At 35.9% G+C, this 21,843-nt stretch overlaps 1 protein-coding gene across 1 annotated transcript in view; it reads right to left on the reverse strand.

Annotated features, from left to right (window-relative positions):
- Positions 1-21,843, reverse strand: part of INVS (inversin) — a 116,482-nt gene that overhangs the window by 2,814 nt on the left and 91,825 nt on the right. The window contains exons 5-10 of the mRNA XM_008588472.1: positions 19,018-19,198; positions 16,396-16,505; positions 13,571-13,742; positions 8,668-8,823; positions 8,021-8,250; positions 4,288-4,394 (exon numbers count right to left, since the gene is read on the reverse strand). Coding sequence (XP_008586694.1) covers positions 4,288-4,394; positions 8,021-8,250; positions 8,668-8,823; positions 13,571-13,742; positions 16,396-16,505; positions 19,018-19,198 — 956 coding nt within the window. The remainder of the gene's footprint in view (positions 1-4,287; positions 4,395-8,020; positions 8,251-8,667; positions 8,824-13,570; positions 13,743-16,395; positions 16,506-19,017; positions 19,199-21,843) is intronic.

Raw genomic sequence — 21,843 nt, forward strand, 5'->3', positions numbered from 1 at the left:
TCAGAGGCAGGAGTAGAAGGGACATTTAAATGCCCCTTTAAACTGTGTACAGTGTGTACACATCACTTTTATGATAATTATATTATTTAGAAAGGATGGGTATTATTGTCATATGGTTATATATTTGAATCTCAATTGGCTACTTTCTAGATGTGAAATTTTAGGGAAATTCCTTTTTTTAATATATATTGTTTATTTTTTGGAAATATAAAAAAATTAGATAAAAATATATAAGAAAATAACCATCATCATATTCCCACCCTCAAAATTTACCACCATTAATATGTTGACAGATATGCTTTTCTTTTTTTTTTTTTTTTAAAGATGACTGGTAAGGGGATCTTAACCCTTGACTTGGTGTTGTCAGCACCACGCTCACCCAGCGAGCTAACCGGCCATCCCTATATGGGATCCGAACCCGTGGCCTTGGTGTTATCAGCACCGTACTCTCCCGAGTGAGCCACAGGCCGGCCCATGCTTTTCTCTTTTTAAAGAAAAATGATTACATTGTAAAAAGTGATATATATTTTAAGAATTCAAACAGTGCAAAAAACTACAAAAATTGAAGTAAAAAAAAAATAAAAAACCCAAATTTTCCACATCCATCAATGGTAACAATGACTGTCATTTTTAAAACAACTTACCTGATATTTCTAAGCCCCAGCTTTCCTCAGCTGTTAAACATGATAATACTTCACAGAGTTAGCATATGAGGAAAATGAAATAATAAGTGTAAAGAGAATAGCATTGTGCTAGGCACAACAGGACATTCATTGCAGCGTGGTTTGTGATGCCATGGTTGCTTATCATAAATATTATTTCCATAGGACTTAAACTAGTATTTATGGCTACCCAATGAGTACCACTGATGCCAATTCCTCCCTGGGTGACTGACTAGTCCAATGCAATCGGCAGTATTAGGAGGAAATAGTCAGCTAATTTATGAGGTGGAAAAAGTGATGTTTATGTGGTTGCATGATTAGACACAGAAAATCATCTGGCGATTATAGAAAAGAAATAATCTCTTCAAAACTAACCTAACAGTCACAATAAGACTTAAAAGGAATAGTTTTGCAGTATAAGGTTGATTTAGTCACTTCAGTAAGGAAGGAGGAAGGAAGGAAGGAAGCCCCAAATGTTGAAATTAAGGAGTCCCTATTTTAGGACAGCTCAATTTGCCACTACTGGTCAGGGACCAGCAGTCCGTAGGTAGAGGTGCCTATACAAACTTTAAAACATTATTTGTAAGTAGATAGCATTTGCAAATTCAGAAGAACTTTTTACAAAATTTTACTAACTAAGGGGACTGGCCGGTTAGCTCAGTTGGTTAGAGCATGGCATTGTAACACCAAAGTCAAGGGTTCAGATCCCTGTTGCCACCAGCTGCCAAAAAAAAACAAAAACAAAAACAAAATTTTACCATATTTTCTAAAATGTCTTTTATGACTGTACTTTCTCTAATGGAAAAAAATTATCATAGAGTAATCAAACCACACAATAGTAGTGGTAAATTGAATTTTAGAGGTCATTTAGTGTACTACCTTCATTTGATAAATGAATAAACAGACTCACCCAAAAAGGTTAAGCAACTTGCTAAAGCTTATGGAACTAGTTTCTACAGAATGTAGACTAGAACTAAGATCACATGACTCCCAGTTCAGTAATCCTTCCACAACACATATATCAATTACTGAATATGTTCCCAGTAGAATAAAACTGCTTCTAAAATCAATGTGCAGATAACATATTTATTTAGTTTGATAATTTTTTCTCTAATTGTTAATATGTAGTGTCCTTCATATAATATATAAGCAGGAATATCAAAATCTGGTTTATGACACAAAAGTCCCAAACTATCCCTTTACTTACAAATATGACAAAAGGAAATAACATGTAGCATAATATACCCTAAAGAATGATGAACTGGGAGTCAGGGGACCTGTGTTACCCTGGGCATTTTCTTAACTTCTCCAAGCTTCTGTTGCCTCATCTGTAAAAGGGGAAAGGAAAGAGGGAAGAACAACTAGATCTCTCAGGCTGCTTCTGGATTAAAAATTGCATCTTAAGTATTTTATTATGGAAAAAATTGTATTTTTATTATGAAAAATTTCAAGCAAAAGTAAAGAGAATAGTTAACCACCTATATACTCATCACCCATATTTAACAATTAGCAAGATTTTTTGCTACATTTGTTTCATCCACTCCCTTCCTTTTTATTTTTGCTATAGTTTTTAAAGCAAATATCAGAACTACTCTCATTTCATCTCTATGCATGTCAGTATTCATCTATAAATAATATGGGCATAGTCATAATGTCATTATTATACTAATAAAGTTAACAGGATTTCCTCAGTAAAATCTCATGTAGTTTTTAAAGCAAATATCAGAACTACTCTCATTTCATCTCTATGCATGTCAGTATTCATCTATAAATAATATGGCCATAGTCATAATGTCATTATTATACTAATAAAGTTAACAGGATTTCCTCAGTAAAATCTCATGCCCACTCCATAAGCAAATTTACCTAATTTTCTCAGAAATGTCTTTTTTACAGTTGGTTTATTCAAATTAGGATTCTCAGTCAATTTTTGATTCAAAGAGACACACTCTAAGTATCTAGAAAGATTGAAGTCTAAGTGACTGACCACATTGTGATTATTACTACCGAATCATTCTTCATCCCAAAGTCAATTTAGAAACATTCAAGTACTGTAAATATTCCCATCAGTGTTAGAATGTGGCTGTCAGATAGTTATTGACTGAAAGCCAGCAGACGTTGGCAAAAATTATGTCTATACCGTGTACATCAATGGATACTGTCAATGCATGAGAAGTAAGAATTAGCACTACATTGATGGTAACCAGCCAAGAAACAATGTAGACAAAGACAAGAGATAAGATACAATTGGACTTGCCATGTGGGAATGGTCTGATGGAATGAGTAGAATGCCTAAACCGGAAATGTCAATAAACATAATAGGGAGTGCTAAGTTCTGACATGTGTACGTCAAGGTGCACTGCTGATGAAACATTAACAGAGACTGAGATATTGCCACCGTCTCTTTTTATCTATAGATTGGCGAGTACAGTTAGGAGGATTTTTCTTTTGTTCTTTTGGTCTGTAATTACCATATTCCAGACCATAAGCACCTTAATTCATGCAGTTACTAGGTTTGAAATTCAAGGCTTAGCACATAAATGAGAATTGAATTACAAAAACTACATTTTAATTTATTCTTTAAAATATGTATTTTTTGTTGATTCCTTAAAAAAATAGTCAGGCAGTAAATGCTGTCATATAGAATAAGTTCTTTATAGAAAGAAGTCGTCACTAATTCTTAGGATTCTTAATCTTTCCTCTCTGTTTTTATTTTTGAGTTTCAAAGGAAGACATCTTTCAGCTCTCTCACTAATGAGGAAAGGTTCTGAATGAAGTGGAAACGGGGTTGGTTGTAGAAAGGAGGAGCGTGTTTCCTCGGAGACAGCTGGCCTAGCGAAATCCCTCCTTCTCTATAAAGTTTCTCACCTGCTAACAGAAAGAAGGAACTGGCGGTGGCCAAGAGGATGAGGATGGTGTCATAGCAGGGGCCACTTTAGTTAGAGCATCCCTGAACAGTGAAAACAAACACGCAGGCCTGGGCTGGAAAGAGCTCAGGTATGGAAGTCTGATCTTGACCTTTTTTGTTACCTACAAATTACTAGAATCTTCCTAGATCCAAGACCACCAAGAATCTCTCCTGCTCAGACTTTACTTCAGGTCTGGGTCCTTGGGCAGCAACCCCCGCATAACCCTGTGGACCTTACATTATTCAAGAAATCTGTATTTAGATTAAACTCTGAACTTTCATCTTAGCTTCTCCTTATGTTTTTACACTACTTAGTGGCACCTCTTTGTCCACTAACTGATAATATCCTCTCTGTCAAGTGAAACCTTTTGAATATATAACACATTCTACTGGCCTAACCAAATTCCTGTTCCTGGTCAATTAGAACTTCACTGACCTTATACTAGCCACAAGCCAGAAGGTAGCCTAAAGTTTTCTTATCTGCAAAACATGAGCTAAGTAATATGTGAAGTTCTGAACAGCCATAAAATCTGATAATTCTAAATCAACATTGTGCACTACTTTTGCTCTTTTCTTCTGGTTCAAGATTCCTTAGTGTAGTGTTTCCGTATGACTACACTTATTATTTCTGAACCAATATCCAAACTCAAGATTTTTTAATCTGGGAGAAAGGATGTGAGATGAACAACAGTACAATAGTTTTTATCAACTGCTTACCTCTCTTCATTATTTTCCATCTGATTAGGGAAAGCAGCAAAGTCTAGCAGTAATTTAATGGCGTCAAGGTATCCATTGTTACAGGACCAGTGCAAAGCTGTTCTTCCCTACAAGCATGAACGATAATTAAGAACATCTGAAGTAAGTGTTTTTGGACATGTGGCTATTTATGCTAACTCAAAGATATAAACAATTCTCTCCCCAAATTGCTTAATTACAAAAAGGGAAAATATTAAGAATACAGTGGAGAAAACATACAGCATCTTAACCGAGTGACCATAAGTAATACTATGTTAAGGACATCATATGCCTCCAGAGCTGATACCCTGAGAAGGAAATATCATTTATGTAACATCCGAACTAAGAATGTGAAACCTGAATTTAATTATGAGGATACAAAGACAAACCCAAATCAAATCAAGGTTTGTAAAATAAATGGCCTGTATTCTTAAAAAATTTCAATGTCATAAGAGTTAATGAAAGCATGAAGCATCGCTAGAGATAAAGAGGAATATTTCATAGTGTTAAAGGAGTCAAAGAGAAAGATATCACAATCCTAAATCTGTATACATCTCATAACACAGCTTCTAAATATATAAGGCAAAAACTGACAAACTTAAAAAGGGAGATAGCCAGGGCTGGCCCGGTGGCGCACTGGATAGTGCACGGCTTGGGAAGCGCGGCGGCGCTCCCGCCCGAGGGTTCGGATCCCACATACAGACCGGTTCCCGCTCACTGGCTGAGCGAGGCGTGGGAGCAACACCGAGGGTTGCGATCCCGTTGCCGGTCCCCGGTCCGGTACGGGGGCAACACTGAGGGTTGCGATCCGTTGCCGGACACGGAAAAAGAGAAAAGACAAAAAAAAAAAAAAAGGGAGATAGCCAGGGCTGGCCCGGTGGCGCACTGGATAGTGCACGGCTTGGGAAGCGCGGCGGCGCTCCCGCCCGAGGGTTCGGATCCCACATACAGACCGGTTCCCGCTCACTGGCTGAGCGAGGCGTGGGAGCAACACCGAGGGTTGCGATCCCGTTGCCGGTCCCCGGTCCGGTACGGGGGCAACACTGAGGGTTGCGATCCGTTGCCGGACACGGAAAAAGACAAAAGACAAAAAAAAAAAAAAAGGGAGATAGCCAAATTCATGATCATAGTGGGAGATTTTAACCCATCCACTACAATAGTTGATAGAATGAACAGACAAAAGAGCAGTAAAGGGATAGCAGACCTAAGCAACACAATTATTAAATATGCCCTAAGTAATATATACAGAAAGTTGCAACCAATAAACAATGGCAGAATTAGTACTCCACGTGTACACAGAACATTAACCAAAATCAGTCATATGCTGGGCATAAAAAAGGCTCAAAAGAATAATATGCTCCCCTGCAAAGATGTCCACATCCTAATCCCTGGCACTTGTGAATATGTTATGTTACAGGGAAAGGGGGAATTAAGGTTGTGGATAAAATTAAGGCTGCTAATCAGCTGATCTTGAGATGGGGAGATGAGCCTGGATTATCTGAATAGGCCTGATGTAATAACAAAGGTCCGTATAAGGGAAAGAGGGAGGTAGCAAGGTTAGTGGCAGAGCAATACAGTGTGAGAATGTTTCAACCAGCAATTGCTGGCTTTGAAGATAGAGGAATGGGGCCATGAACACAGGAATGTTCATGGAAGCCTCCAGAAGCTCAAAAAGCCAAGGAATGGTTCTCCCCTGGAGAACAAACATTCAACCCATACCAAATATATAAAAGTATACAATACATCAAAAGTAGGCCTTACTCCAGGAATGCAAAGATGGTTTAACATTTGAAAAAAAATTAATGTAATTTCACCATATTAACATAAAACAGGACAAAATTAATACATCTTGTTGACAGATGTATAAACAATATTTGGGAAAAACCTAATCGTGATTTTTAAAAACTCTTAGCAGTCAGAAATACAAGGAGACCTATAGCAAACATCGCACCCAATGGTAAAATATTGAAAGCTTGCCCTCTGAGAAGCCGGAATGAGTTAAGGATGCCAACTATTACCAATTCTGTTCGACATTGTGTTGGAGGTCCTAGCTAATCCAATAAGGCAAGACAAAGAAATGAAAAGGCATAAGGATTGGAAGTGAAGAAATAAAAATATCATCCATAGATGACATGATTATTAATGTAGATAACCTAAAACTATACACATAAAAACTAACAGAACTGGAAAGTAGCTTAATATACTACTTATGTAAGAAATTGGCAACTTGGTAAAATATAAAAAGTCATAAATGCTTAATGACATTCTTCTGAGACTATCCTTATGGCCCAGCATATGACTGATTTTGATAAATGTCTGTGTACATTTGAAAAGAGTACTAATTCTGCCTTTCTTGGTTGGTTGCAACTTTCTATATATATCAGGGCATATTTAAAAATTGTGTTGCTTAGGTCTGCTATCTTTTTACTGCTCTTTTGTCTGTTCTATCAACAATTATAAAAGATGGGTTAAAATCTCCCACTATGATCAGGAATTTGACTATCTCCCCTTTCAAATTCGTCAGTTTTTGCCCTATTTATTTAGAAGCTGTGTTATTAGGTGTATACAGATTTATGATTGTGATATCTTTCTCTTTGACTCCTTTAACACTATGAAATATTCCTCCTTACCTCTAGTAATGCTTCATGCATTCTTATGAAATAGCAATACAAATTATAAAAAATGCATTCCTAATAACATAAGGATAAGGACCATATTTTACATATTTTTCATTATGTCACTTTCACATATTGTGACAATATTGATAAATATTTGTTGAATGAGTTAATAGGAAATATATTTTCTGACTTGGGAAACATAATTAATATGCTAATATTTTTAAAGAGTTAAATTAAAGTGGCCCAAAAAAGTAAATACTGGCTAAATTGAGAGAAATTGGTACATTACTACATAGGGAAGTATAGATTAACCTATATCTTTTAGAAATCATTTTGGCAGTATATATCACAGCATAATCACATTCATATACCGTTTGCTGCTTTGATTCAAAATCTCAGGGGGAATTCTTCTAAGAAAATGACCCAAAAGAAAAAAATTAAATGCACAAAGATTACTGCGACAGTATAATAATGAAAAAGTGTCCAGCAAAAGGATACTTAATAGGACAATTTAATTCTAAAATTTGGGTTAAAGGCATAGATTGGACCCTGGCTCCCCAACCCTCCACTATTATCACCTTATGGTGATTACTTAAACTACATGAGCTTCAATTTCCATATCACTAAAATGGGAATAATAACAGTAAATACCTTACAGGGTTGCTGTGAGGACTGAATGAGCTATTAAACATAAAGTTCTTAGAACTTTGGAATATTAATCACTCATGATTATGAAAAAGATTATATATCAAGTGGGATAATCTTGGTGATAATTTTAAGTAAAACAAAAAATGTGGTTTGTAACATCATATAATATATATTTATATACATATACATACATACCTACATATGGCATGTATATATATTTTATAAAATTTATAAAATTACTCTTAGTCTATATTATGACCATGTTAAATTATAAATAGATATAGACAAGGAAGGGAAGGAAACATAGACAAATAAAAATCATAATTAACAGATGGATTTGTGGGTGATGTCTTCATTTGGTAAACTGTTGTTTTACTTCAGTTTACAACAAAGAAGAAATACTTCAAACACTTTGGAGCAAACTTATAGAAAAGACCCAGAATTGCTACCTCTTTGTCTTGAATGTTAGGGTCTGCATTATTTTCCATGAGCACTGCCATGCAGTTGATATATCCTCCATATGCAGCACACTGCAAAGGGGTTCTTCCTGCATAATCTTGCACATTTGGATTGATCTTATTTTCTATCAATATCTGGCAAACATCAGCATTTCCTCCCAGAGCTGCCCAATGTAGAAGAGAATGTCCATCTTGGTCAACTAGATCTACCCTTGCTCCACCTAGAAAAGCATAATAATAATGAAAACGTCTAATATAGATAGTATTTATTAAAAAGAATAGAAGTTTTAAAATATAACAATCCCTTAAATGCTTTACTCTAATCAAAATGCTTCCACATACACTGTCTCCTTCAGATTTTTACAAAAAACCTGTAAGTTGGTCAGGGAAGGAATCACTTCTTTTTGCATTAAATGAAACTGAGGATCAGGCAGGTGAAGTGACTTTTCCAAAATCAAACAACTCCCAACAGGTGGAGCTAGGAGAGAACTTGGCTTTCCCGATGCCAGGGTGGGTGCCCTTCCCTTCGTCCTTCTACCTGTGCGTCTCTCTGCTATGTAAAGCTTTATTTCAAACTGAGCATTCAAGAATCCCTACCTTTTGAGAGTAACTTATTAGGAGTACTCTTATTAAGTTACCTTTAATGAGTGTCTGAATCACATCCTTGTGTCCCATCTCACAGGCTCTGAAAAGTGGGGTATGTTTCATGACATCGGTAGCATCTACTTGAGCATTATTTTCCAGTAATAACTTCACTGTGCTAACGTGGCCAGAAAGGGCAGCAGCGTGTAAGGCTAAAAAGGAAGCAAAAGAAAGTGACAAACTCTTTTAATAACCACTTTACCTTTTTATTACTCTAACTAGGTATCTTTTCCTCTTTTGATTTCCCCATCATTTTGGCTAAGTGTAATCTAAATCTTAAGGATTCTCTAGTTTGTTTTCACTTTTACAGATTTCTACCTCCCTTCCTATGCACATGTACATGGGTACTTCAAAAAGTTCGTGGAGGGCCGGCCTGGTGGTGCACTGGAGAGTGCACCGCTTGGGAGTGTGGCGGTGCTCCCGCCGAGGGTTCGGATCCCATGTGGAGACCGGTTCCCGCTCACTGGCTGAGCGTCTTGTTGCATTGAGCACATTTTTCATACAGCGTGGCTCCAAAGGCAAGTCAATTAATTCCTCAGGGTTCAATTTAAGAAACAGCGATTTGTTTCAACATTGGAGAAAAAAACTGAGAGCTCAAATGTGGTCTCCTCTCTGGTGCCATCCTGAGGGGTTTGTAGGAGTAATTTTGACTATATGTGTTTCATGTTACAATGATCCCTGCCTATGTTATTCCATGCAGTGCTTGATTTACGCCATTACTCTTTATGTATGAATTAGCCACAATAACAGATTAGAGGCCTGGGCCAGTTCTTTCTCAGTTTAATGGCTCTATACTGCTTAGAACTGTGTCTCTTTGATAAGGGAGCAAACCTGAGATGTCTGCAAAAATGCAGATTCTGGGGCTGAGTACTATTAGAATGCTGGGAATTTAGCAGGGAACAAAACAGATAAGGTTACATTCTAGTAGGGGAAGCAAGGCTAAACAAAACAAAATGAAACATCCCCCTCTTCAATAAAGTATTAGACAGTGATGAATTGTGTGACTAAAGTAATAAAAGATATTTTGATATGTAGAGTGATTGGGGGCCACTTTTGATTGGTGGTTAGGGAAAGCCTTGCAGAGGAGCTGACATTTAAGTTAAGACCTGAACCATAAAAAAAGAGTGCTTTGGCAAAGAGAACAGTTAGTAAAGGACAGCAATGACTGTGTGTGTTTAAGGAAGGCAAGGGTAGCTGCAGTGCAGTAAGTCAGCGTGAGGTCAGTGGGAAAGGTAGAAAAGGCCAGATCATAAATGGCCATATAGGTCAGTGTGATGGAAGACACTAAAGGGCTTTAAATAGGGCAGTGATATTTTATGATTTATGCTTTAAATGCATCACTCTAGCTGTTCTGAGGAGAATGCATGGCAGTAAATTAGAACTGAAGCAGGGAGATCAGTTAACACTATTGCAGTAGCCAGAGTGAAAACTGGTGGTGGCTTGAATTATGGTGGTAGGAGTGGAGATGGGAGATGGGAATCTGTCTGTAGCTTGGGAATCTGCATGTAAACAAACGTCCTTATAATTCTTATGCATTGAGGTTGAGAACCACTGACCTAAATGGCTGAATGTTAGTTTGACCTAGACAAGATTCAGACAGGTCTTCAAAACATCTGAAGTGCTTTCATGTGGAAGAGAACACAGGGTGGAACTTTCTGTTTGACTAATTTTGGCTCAGTGTAAGGAAGAACATTTTAATAGAGTTGAGTTGAGTTGGAAAGTGGGTTTGCTTTATTGCAACTGTTTAGCCAGAGGCTAACGACCACTGGTGAGAATGTTATAAGGCAGATGAATGCATGGTATAATATCTATGATGATAGTTCAGTGATTTTCACATTTTAAAAGCATAAGAACTCCCCCCACCCATGAAAATTTATAAAGCATCCAACATATAAAACATTTGTAACACAGCAAGGCTGCTAGCTCAAAGACAGACAGGTTACTGATTGATATGTAAAGATACTGTGAAAGTGCTGTAAGAAGAGAATGTTTGCTAAAATCAAGCTTTTGTTAGTGGATCAACTTAATTGCATGTTACCAGCTTCTATTGTTAAACTTGTTAAACTGTACTTAGCAAACACCCCACCTATGTTCTCTTCCTATAACTTCCTGGGCTGGAGAATAAATGCAGGAAGAGAACCCCAATTTGTGGTTAATTTCCCAAATGGAAGGAATGCCTCGCTCTTGAGGGTTCCGGGAAATTAACCCTGGGGCTTCTCACTGCTTAGAAGAGATGGGCTTTGAGTAATCTTTGGTGGCTCTGTCACCCAGGGGAAAAGGGGTGACAAATCCGTGGGAGGCAAAGCAACCTAAGTTTATATAAGAACTTTAATTTAAAAAAAAAAACAAAAAAACTTTATATTATGGAAGACTTCAAGCATATTCAAAACTCAGGACCATAGTCCAGTGAACTCAATATGGCCATCACAAAAAAAAAAAACAAAAAAACTTTATATTATGGAAGAAGACTTCAAGCATATTCAAAACTCAGGACCATAGTCCAGTGAACTCAATATGGCCATCACCCAGCTTCAACAATCATTGACATATGGCTAATCTTGTTTCACCTAACCACCATCCATTCTCCCTGCTTCTGACTGTACTGAAGAAAATTCTAGAGTCATATCCTTTCATCCATAAATAAATATCTTTTCATCTATAAGTATCTCCAAGAGACAAGGATTCTTTTTTTACAATATACCACTGTATTAGTCAGGGTCCAGTGAGGAGACAGAAACCACTCCAGATATTTTAACGGAGAGAATTCAATACAAATAATTGTTAGTTATGTATTAAAGAAGTGAAAAGGCAAAAAGAGAACATGCAGGTTTCACAGAGGTAGCAAATGTGGGAATAGCTAACAATCCTAGGACTGGGGGAACAGGAAGAAGAGGATCGAATTATTAAAACCTAAAAGCTTAGAAGAGCTCTGCACAGCAGAAACTCAGACCTCTGAAGTGGAGCTCTGCTTGGCTGGTGTTGTCTCTGAGGAGGAGGCTCTGAGGCTGCTACTATGAATGATGGGAAAACTGCAGAGTGAAATTAATTACTGTCACTAAAACAAACTATCACTGCTGTGTGGAAGAAGCATTACTGGGGTGACACAGGCCACAGCGGGAAACAAAAACAAGAACAAGAACAGGAAGCAAACAGGAAGATATAATCCCTTCTCGCTCTTCCAGCCTTCCAGTCTCCCTCTACTGCCCCCTATTGGCAGATTCTATGAGGGCACCACCTGGCAAAGGGGAAATGTGATTTGCAGAGTGCCAGGCCCAGCATTACAAAGAAAGGATAACAGGCTAAGCTTAAAGCTGAGAGATAATAGCTTAATAGCTGGTATAACCATAAGTCATTATCATACCTAAAAGGTATTAACAGAAATTTTGTAATAGCATCTAATATCCAGATAGTGTTCACATTTTCCTGATGGCTTTATAAATTTTTATAATTCAGTTATTCGAATTAGGATCCAAATAATGTCCATATATCGTTATTGGAAAAACCTCTTTTTAATGGGAAGGAAAAAACAATTCTGCAGTGGAATGATGGAGAGGAACTCATCTTCATAGAAGTGAAATGTCAGGAAGTCATCTCTGACATACAATAAAACCCACACAGGAGAGAGAACCCAGGGAATTTATGAATCTGAGAAAAATTTATGTCTGAACTCCAACCATAGTACACATCAGAAAGATAATTTTAGTCAAAAGGATGCAAGCATCCTTTCCCATACCTTATTAAAATACATGAAAAAGTTAAACTAAAAGCAAGACTAGTAAGAAAGTGGAAGACTGCAAATTAATAGAAATCGGATGAAAAATTAAATGTTCAGATTATTTATAAACTCAATATCTATGTATCCATACTACACCCCTTAAAAAACTTAAGATCTGCTGTGAGGCTTTGATAAAGAAATACTTTTGAAAGTTAAAGCTTTATCTCAAAATTAATATTGCCTAAAAACTCTTAAAAAATAATGTGGAGGGTCTGATATAGGGAGGGAGATTATCAAGTGTAGCAACTCCCCTCCCCTCTCTCCTCCCAGTGCTGCATGAATAGTTTTGGTGGCCAAGAAAGATCTTATCCAGGACAGTAGGTGGGTGCAAATGGCTCTAGCACATTTCAACAAATAAAATAACATGACACTGAGAAGCTCATTGCTGAGTTTTCATTCTGTGTAGTGCTGTGGTGCTGGTGTGTGATTTTTCTTTCTCTTTCTGACTTGCAGTTAGGATGTCGTATACAAGAAAGAGATCTCCAAGTTGACAATGAACGCTAAAAAACTTGTGCCTCTCTTATTAACCAACATATAGTTAAAGGTCTCTCCTATTAGAGAAAGAGATTAAAAGAAATCTTAAGAAATTTGGATGCAAGGCTAACTTGAAGCTTTGAAGCTTATAGAGTCATGGGAAATTATCTCTAAAAATGGGAGATTCAGGATGCAGGAATGATATTCAAACCTGGGAAAAGAGCATAGCAAATGAATCTGGTGAGAACACATTTAGATGTGTACGTTCCTTAACATATAATTCTAAATTCTCGAAAATATAGTTTACAACTACTAAATATGCATAGTTTTAAAGTACAGGTTTATGGGTTTTTTTTAGATAAACGATCATTAGCATTCCCATAATCATGTCTAAGGAGTAAACCAGAGTTTAAAACCAAATGCCACCATTCACCTCATAGAAATATATGCTAATTTTAGCCATACTTTTGGAAGAAATAAAGCCTTTGGAGTGATATCCTGGCAAACCCAAACTTGAAAAGTGAAAATCAAAGTCAAACAATATTAGACTAGGAACAACAACTTCAAGCTACTAGTTTACAAGTTTTATAGCACCATCTACACTTTGGAAGCTGTACAAAAGCAAATGGAATCTGTCTACCAGTTCTTACCTGTACCTCCATACTTGTCTGCCATGTTAATATCAATGTCAGATTTTAAACTCAGCATGGTCCTAAGGACATCATCACTGCCTTTCCCTGCTGCCCACATAAAGGATGTTCTTCCTTCGAGGTCAGAATCATCTTTCACTGAAGGATGTTTTAAAAACACTTTGACTGTTTCCTGTAAGAAAACTTCACTTAAAAAATTGAGAAAAGAGAGTAACATTTTCTACGGTAACAAGGCCACTATTATATGTGCCCACTAAAAAGCAAAGCATTTTCCCCCGCTTTTGAATCAAACAAAATTATATTTGTATGAATAACAAACCTACAATTTCCATTGAAAATAACAATCCTCTATCCTTATATTAGCTTTAGTTTCCATAACACTTCAAGTATATAACCTAACTCCTTCATTCAGTATCCTCAAAACTGAGAATGATCATCTTCAATCAAACTTGAAAACTTCATAGGTCACTGTTAGAGAGATGAAGTGACGGTTAAAAGACTCAGATGTATTCAGGGCCGGCCCCATGGCGCACTCAGGAGAGTGAGGCGCTGGAAGTGCAGCGCCGCTCCCGCCGCGGGTTCGGATCCTATATAGGACTGGCCGGTGCGCTCACTGGCTGAGCGCGGTGCGGACGACACCACACCAAGGGTTGCGATTCCCTTACCGGTCACGGAAAAAAAAAAAAAAAAAAAGACTCAGAAGTATTCAGTGTCATGTGTCATGACCAACATTAAAATATACATTTTTCTTGGATATTTTACATGCAAACACCCATATATTAAGGCATGCTTCCAGAGAAGGTAAATACATTCTCTCACTGTGTGTTTTAAAATTGTTAAAAAACGGTTAATGCATTTATTGAATACTGATTGATGATTACTGAGAAATGCAGTATTCAATTCACTTAAATAAATATTTATTCAGCAATTCCGATATGCAAGGTCCTTCCTCTATGGAATCACACAAAAATTAGGACCCTTGACAACTCTAATAGTGCTCAACAATTTTAATGAGGGTTAATATTCCAGCATTTTAAATTGCCTCTTCCTGAAAATTCATATTCTTATAAACTTTTAGGAAGATCATGGAAACTTTTGCTTGAACAGAGGTCAAAGAGTTTCAGAAAAAAATTCTCGAAGGCTGTCAGCTGACCAAAAATGTTAAAATGTTGACTTTCAGCATTGTAGAGCAACAAGAAATTCAAGGGCTCAGATAATCCAGTTTCTCATTTTACAGATGAAGAAACTTAGGTTCAAGGTCATACAAATACTGGTGGCAGATACAGGAACCCAGGGCTAAATCACAGCACTCTTTCCACTGCATCATACATTACTTCCTAGTCTTAGAACTATTTATGGAGTTACTGAGGTGTAATAGCTTAGTGCTCCTAAGGTCTAGTATGTATGCTCATTAAGTATAAAGAAATGAATTTAAAAAGTTGGTATTTTTTTTGGTTTGTTTTCTTTTATTAATTTGCAAACATGTTTTTGTTGACTATGTTTTTTCTTAATGAATGTTTGCAGAGTTTTGTTTTTGTATTTTCGGTGTTTTTCAAAAAGAAAGATGCAACCTCTTGTGAGTTAATAGAGGACAAGGAGATCCAGGGACTTGAAACTGAGCTTATAAAATCTGCATAATTATTAAAAATCAATTCTGGAATTGGCAGTTTATCCAAAGCCAATATTTCTTTGAATAAGCATCCATAAAGTTCTACCATTCTTTGCTACTCCCACTGACACAGTTCTGTAATTATCGATATCTGTACATATATTATATTTGGAGTCTAAGACTTGGTTACAAGACTGTGAGCAAGTTATTTAATCTCTTGGAACCTTGGGGTTTTTTGTTTATTTATTTGTTTTCTTTTTATCTATAAACAGGAAAAAACATGACCTATCTTATAGGCTTGTGTTGAATTATGGTTTGTGTTCTAATTTCCATAGATTGACTACACTGGGCTAAGTTAGTTTCTTAGATATTTGTAATAAGAAAGAGGCTCCTCCTCAAAATACTACTTCGTATTTTTCTGAGATGTTGGGAGATAATAGAAGATAATGGTTTGCCAAAACTCTAGGTGATAAATTGAATAAATTTTCAGGAATGCCAAGAAGGAAGGACTATAGCTATAATTGTTCTGGATACCAGAGAGTATGGAGGACATGAAAATAGGATATTTTAGCAATCTGAGTACTCAATAGAGCATTTGCAGAGCTCACGAAGATGGAATTATACTATGCTAATTATAATGTTATTGTAATTTAATGAAACCATGGTTTCATTATGCACACCCAAGTAAAAGGCAGCAAAATCAACTGTGACTGCTTTAACAAGTGCCTCTTGGGATGAATCTCTGATTGTTGATTGCCATTCATACTCAGAAAGCTAAAGTAGCCTAGAACTGTTATGTTGCTGAGTGGGTTGAGAGTGGATTGAGGACATAATCTATGAGAAAGTGCTTTGGAAACTATCAAGGGCTGTAAGGAAATAACTATTAATAATATTCATATTTTTGGAAATAATTCATATTTTTACTTTCTCAGATATATAATACACATAATTATTAGCACTAATTAGTAACAATAAGAATACATTCTATTTCTTGAGTACCTGCTCTATGCCAAGGACTATAGCAGTCACTTGTCATAAACTTTCTGTAATCTTTACAACTATTCTGAAGGAAAAAGTATAATTATCCTCATTTTACATATGAAGAAACTGAGACTCAGAGAAGTTAAGAAACTTGTATATGGTCATACAGCTAGCAAATTGCAGTCAGAATTCTGGCCAAGGTTTTCCTAGTTCCCAGATGTTTTGTTTTACTTACAGCAAAGTTACTCTGAGCTGCATAGTGCAAAGGTGTTGCTCCTTGGCTGTCAGATGGGATAGTTCCAGACTTATTTCTTTCTAAAAGAAGATGGACAATCTGTGCATGGCCTAAGAACAGACACATCACGGTAGTTATCACATACAAAGGACACTAATTAACTTATAACCTATTTATGAGAAAGGGGAAAGAAAATCACTAGCGTATAATATAGAATTCAAAATGATTTTTGAATAGCAGCCCCAATGCAGCCTCTTCTAACTTCTCACTAATGTACTATGATAAGGTTCTATTTATGAGAAAGGGGAAAGAAAATCACTAGCGTGTAATATAGAATTCAAAATGGTTTTTGAATAGCAGCCCCAATGCAGCCTCTTCTAACTTCTCACTAATGTACTATGATAAGGTAAAAAAAAGGTGAAGACTAAGAACACTAAAAACAATGTTTCAACCAGAAAGTAAATGACATTAATTATAATTTTCAGACTGAGAAAAAACTATATTAGGTATCACCTCATTGCATTCCCTGGCTTCACTTTATAAAACTGTCTGTAACAAAGGAGGGAAGTGTGCAAGAGTGAGGTCCTCTTAGCCTTCATTGTCCCAAGTCTCAAGGTTCCATTACCTAATCAACCAGAATTACACAGCTGTTCTCCTCTTCTGTTCAGGTGGATGAATTATAATATATCTTCTATCTCTGAGGCCCCCTGTACATCCCCTCTAATCTCCTTCCCCCAATCTTTTAACATCTGGACAATGATTTCAAATTTGAGAAAACAAGAGGGCAGTTACAAGAGATTTCAAATTCCAGAAAGCAAGTGTGTGGTTATTGTGGTAGGGACAGTATTCTGCAGTGCCTTCTGGTGGATGTGGTCTCCACAAGTGAAGAACTGGAAAGATCAAAGAATGAACACACCTGGTAGTAGTATATGTAGGAAACCTGAAATGATACACTCTATTGCTTCAGTGTATTGGGAAACCAGGCGATGAAGAAGATGCCATATTAGCAGAGCAAGGATACACTGCAGGAAAGCCAGGCAGAAAAAAGAAATTTGAATGGGAGTGGTGGTCATCTATCTGCTCTCCAGATATGGTTTAAGATGGAGTTCTCTATAGCACAAATGTAGGATCAGAGAAAATCTGTGCTACATAGTTAACCTAAACACATCTCATCTTGTTTGAGTAATAAAGAGAAAAACTCAGTAAGGACTAGATGAACACATATGTAGGACAGGGGAAAAGGAACGCCATCAGAAAGACAAAGAGCATACCTCTGAAAATGATTCAGAGAAGGATCCAGAAGAAAATTTCAGGAAACTGGTCCTCAACTTAGTGCAAAAAGAGATAGCTTCTATGAAACAGAAACAGAATATCCTAAAAAGAAAACAGACTGAAATGAAAAGGTAATAGAAGGAGGTGAAAAAGAAATAAGATGATGTAAAAAGAAATATAAATGAGAGAAGGGAATAAAAAATACAATCCAAAATACAATCTATACAGGAGGCAGAAGGAAAGCAGAACTTATGGAACAAAAAGTCAATTTAGTGATGTGGAGACAAATTTGCCAAGTACACCCAGAATCCAGAGGACAAGGAAAAAGGGGTGAAACTGCACACTGATATGAAGTATAAATGATAATTACCAATCTGACTATAAACCTGAATGTAAGTATAAATATCATTTTCAGAAGAAATAATGTGTAATATAAAAACTAAGATTAAGAAAATGATAATTGGAGGAAAACGCCTCAGATTATTAACAAATGCTGAAAGAGTGATGAGTAAAATTGTGATAAATTCTTTGTTTAAAGTAGGTGGGAACTGGTAGGTGCAGTTTTGCTATTGACTGATTCAGGCTTAAAAAAGTTTTTGATACATGTAAAAGTAACCACTAAGAACCTAAAAACCCTCCTAAAACATTAGGCAATTCAAATCCAAATAACAATTAACCTAATCCATACATCATAAAGGCAGGAAACAAAGGAAACAGGAACAAAAACATTAAGGAAAAAAACTGAAAAACACTAATAATAGAATAGCAGGAGAACAGACCAAATTATTTATCTCATAACAATGACTACTAAGGGGTGAAACTCTTTCATTAAAAAAGACTCTCAGTTTGTCACCCTAACACACAAGAAAACCAACACATACATATAACATATATATATATATATATATATATATACACTCTCTCATCTAAAAATGTGATTTGCAAAAAGATTTTCCTCCATATCAGGAAAATATGGAGGAAAAAAATCAAATGTAGTATTATCACAAACAAAATTCAAGCCCTCCTCTCCCCAAATAAAGGCATTGAATGTGAAAAGAGGATTATGTTACATTTACATGTTGTCAATGAATGTGCATTACTTTTAGAAGAAAAATTTAAAAAGCGATGATATTGAGACAAAAACTAATATTTAACAGAGAACACATTTGTATTACTAAATTTTAATAATACAATAGAGGGACTTAACTTATAAAATAGTGCAACACACTAATTAGAAATTAAAATAATTAAATAGGAGGTAGGAGCCAAAAGGGAAGAGAAGGCAAAGAAATTTTTGTATATTCACGTAGTTTCTCCTACTGTTGATTCTTTGATTCACATTCAACTCACCCAGTAAAGCTGCCCAGTGAAGTGGAGTTCGAAATAAGTTATCATAAGATGTTATGTTGCAGCTTTCATACGAGGTCAAGACATCAACCACTGTCACATTTCCATCAGCGACAGCAAAATGAAGAGGTGTTCGACCCTCATAGTCTTGCCAGTTCAGCAAAGACTCTGTTGGCGCAGCATCCTATTTTTAAGAAACCAGAGACTTAAGACATATGTGGAATCCTCAATAAACTACATTTGGCATAAGTATTAACTGAGCAGTTCTCTAAACAAAACCTCTACATTCTCTTTCAGCACAAGTGATAAATCCAGAAAAAAGAGTACAGTCTAAATCTTTAAAAATTTATTTTCATATTTAACTATAAAATGTACAGAAAAAAAATAACCATACATAATGACTATCTAGATGAAAAAGGTACGTCACATTTTGCCTAATGTGCTTTTGTATCTGTTTTCGATTCAGCTAAAGTTGTATGTTTTGTACGTATGTATACATCCATCAACTACATAAATTTTATATGTGTGTTTTCAATATTTACATCATGGCAGTATACATGTATACCCTTTGGCAACTTTTTCTTTCAACATTATAATTTTGGGTGTCTATATTGATACTAGTTCATTTGTCAAAGTGCACGAATAAACCACAATTTAATTATCCATTCTCCTAATAAGGAACATTTAGGTTATTTCCATTTATTTTCACTATTACAAATAATGTTGCAATTAATATGTTTCCTTTACATGTACCTTGTAGTACATGTGTGAGATTTTTCTCTAGGCTAGATACCTAGAAGGAGAATTACTGAGTTGAAAGATATCTTCATCTTCAACTAGGTATTGTCAAAATTGACCTCCAAATGGTTACACCAACGAACACACCCATGACAATGTGTAAAAGTTTTTATTTCCCCCACATGCTGGCACAAATTAATCACTTGATATTATATGGCTTACTATATTTTTCCCTTATAGATAAAAAAGACATTTCACTTATGTTTTAGTTTGTAGTTATTTTATGAGTGAGGATGAGATTTTTAAAATCATATGTTTATTGGTTATTCAGTTTTATTTCTCAGTAAATGGACAGTTCACAACATTTATCCATTTTTCTATTGGATCTTTATAGCAGACATTATGATGTATTGGTTAGGCCCTCCTTCAAGACTAAAGGATTTATTTCCCCAGTTGCTGGAAGTGCTACAAGTAGACAACCCTCAACTGTCAGCCTTCTGGAATTGCTTCAGCTGAAGAATACCTCACCCAAGGTCATGTCCCTTCTCAAGTTAGGTCATGCCCAAAGCCAAGCCCTCTTGCCCCAGTTTGGTAACTCTCTGAAGGGTCATCCTTGATTTTATAGCTGCTGTGCAGTCAGCCTGTTTTACAGAAAAGAGTATAAAATGTAATGCAAACACGTCAAAAAAGATGTAGAATATTACCAGGATGATATTTTAGGCCTCTGAATCTCCCAAGGAGTATGTATTTACAAAGAAAAAATAACTCCAAGTCTGCAAGGAAATAAGATATTATGAGAATTGTCCCCTAAGGACTTCTGATGTTGGAATTAACACATGAAGAATATAAAATACCTATCTATAAAACATGTAAGAAAAACTTTAAAAAAGAAGATAAAAAGTGAGTATGGAAGAAAGACTGTCAAAATGACCAGACAGATTTGAAAAAGAACCAAATAGAACTTTTAAAAGTCAAAAAGTATATGTAATCACTAAAATTAAAGGTTCACTGGATAGGGTAAACAATAGATTGGACTCAGTTGAAGAAGACTTAGTCAACTGGAAGACAGATCTAATGTAATTACCCCTAACGTAGCTGAGGGAGACAGGAGAATGGGAATATAAAAGAGAAGTTAGGAGAAATGAAGGATAAAATGAGAAGGTCTAAAATATATATAACTGGTGACCGTAAAGGCAGGAGTAGAGAGAATAAAAGAGAGTCAATATTTAAGAGGTAATAGCTATATATTTTCTAGAAATAAGATACAATAATGATAATGTATACTAAGATTTCTTTAAAAGGCCACATTTAGACATGCTGTAGTAAAACTATAGAAGGCCAAACAAAGAGAACAATTTAAAAGCACCCTGACAAAGTAATTCTTAGCAAAAAGAACAAAGCTGGAGGCATTACACCACCTGACTTCAAAATATACTACAAAGCTATAGTAATCAAAACAGCATGGTACTGGCATAAAAACACACACATGGACCAATGAAACAGAATAGAGAACCCAGAAATAAATCCACATGTCTACAAACAACTGATTTTTGACAAAGGCACCAAGAACATACATTGGGGAAGGACAGCTTCTTCAATAAATGTTGCTGGGAAAACTGGATATCCATATGCAGAAGATTGAAACTAGACTCTTATCTCTCACCATATACCAAAATCAACTCAAAATGGATTAAAGACTTAAATGTAAGACCTGAAACTATAAAACTGCTAGAAGAAAACATAGGGGAAACATTCCAAAGCATTGGTTTGGGCAAAAATGTGATGAAGAAGACTTCTAAAGCACAGGGAACAAAGCAAAAATAAACATATAGTAGTATATCAAACTAAAAAGCTTCTGCACAGCAGAAAAAACAATTATCAGAGTGAAGAATTAAGCAGCAGAATGGGAGAAAATATTTACAGAGTATTCACCCAACAAGGGATTAATACCTAGAATATACAAGGAACTTAAACAACTCAATAGCAAAAAATAATAATAATAATAACCCAATAAAAAAATGGGCAAATGACTTTAACAGACATTTCTCAAAAGAAGACATACAAATGGCCAACAAGTATATGAAAAAATGC

Source organism: Galeopterus variegatus, unplaced genomic scaffold, assembly GCF_000696425.1.
Source record: "Galeopterus variegatus unplaced genomic scaffold, G_variegatus-3.0.2 Scaffold4858, whole genome shotgun sequence".
NCBI lineage: Eukaryota > Metazoa > Chordata > Mammalia > Dermoptera > Cynocephalidae > Galeopterus > Galeopterus variegatus.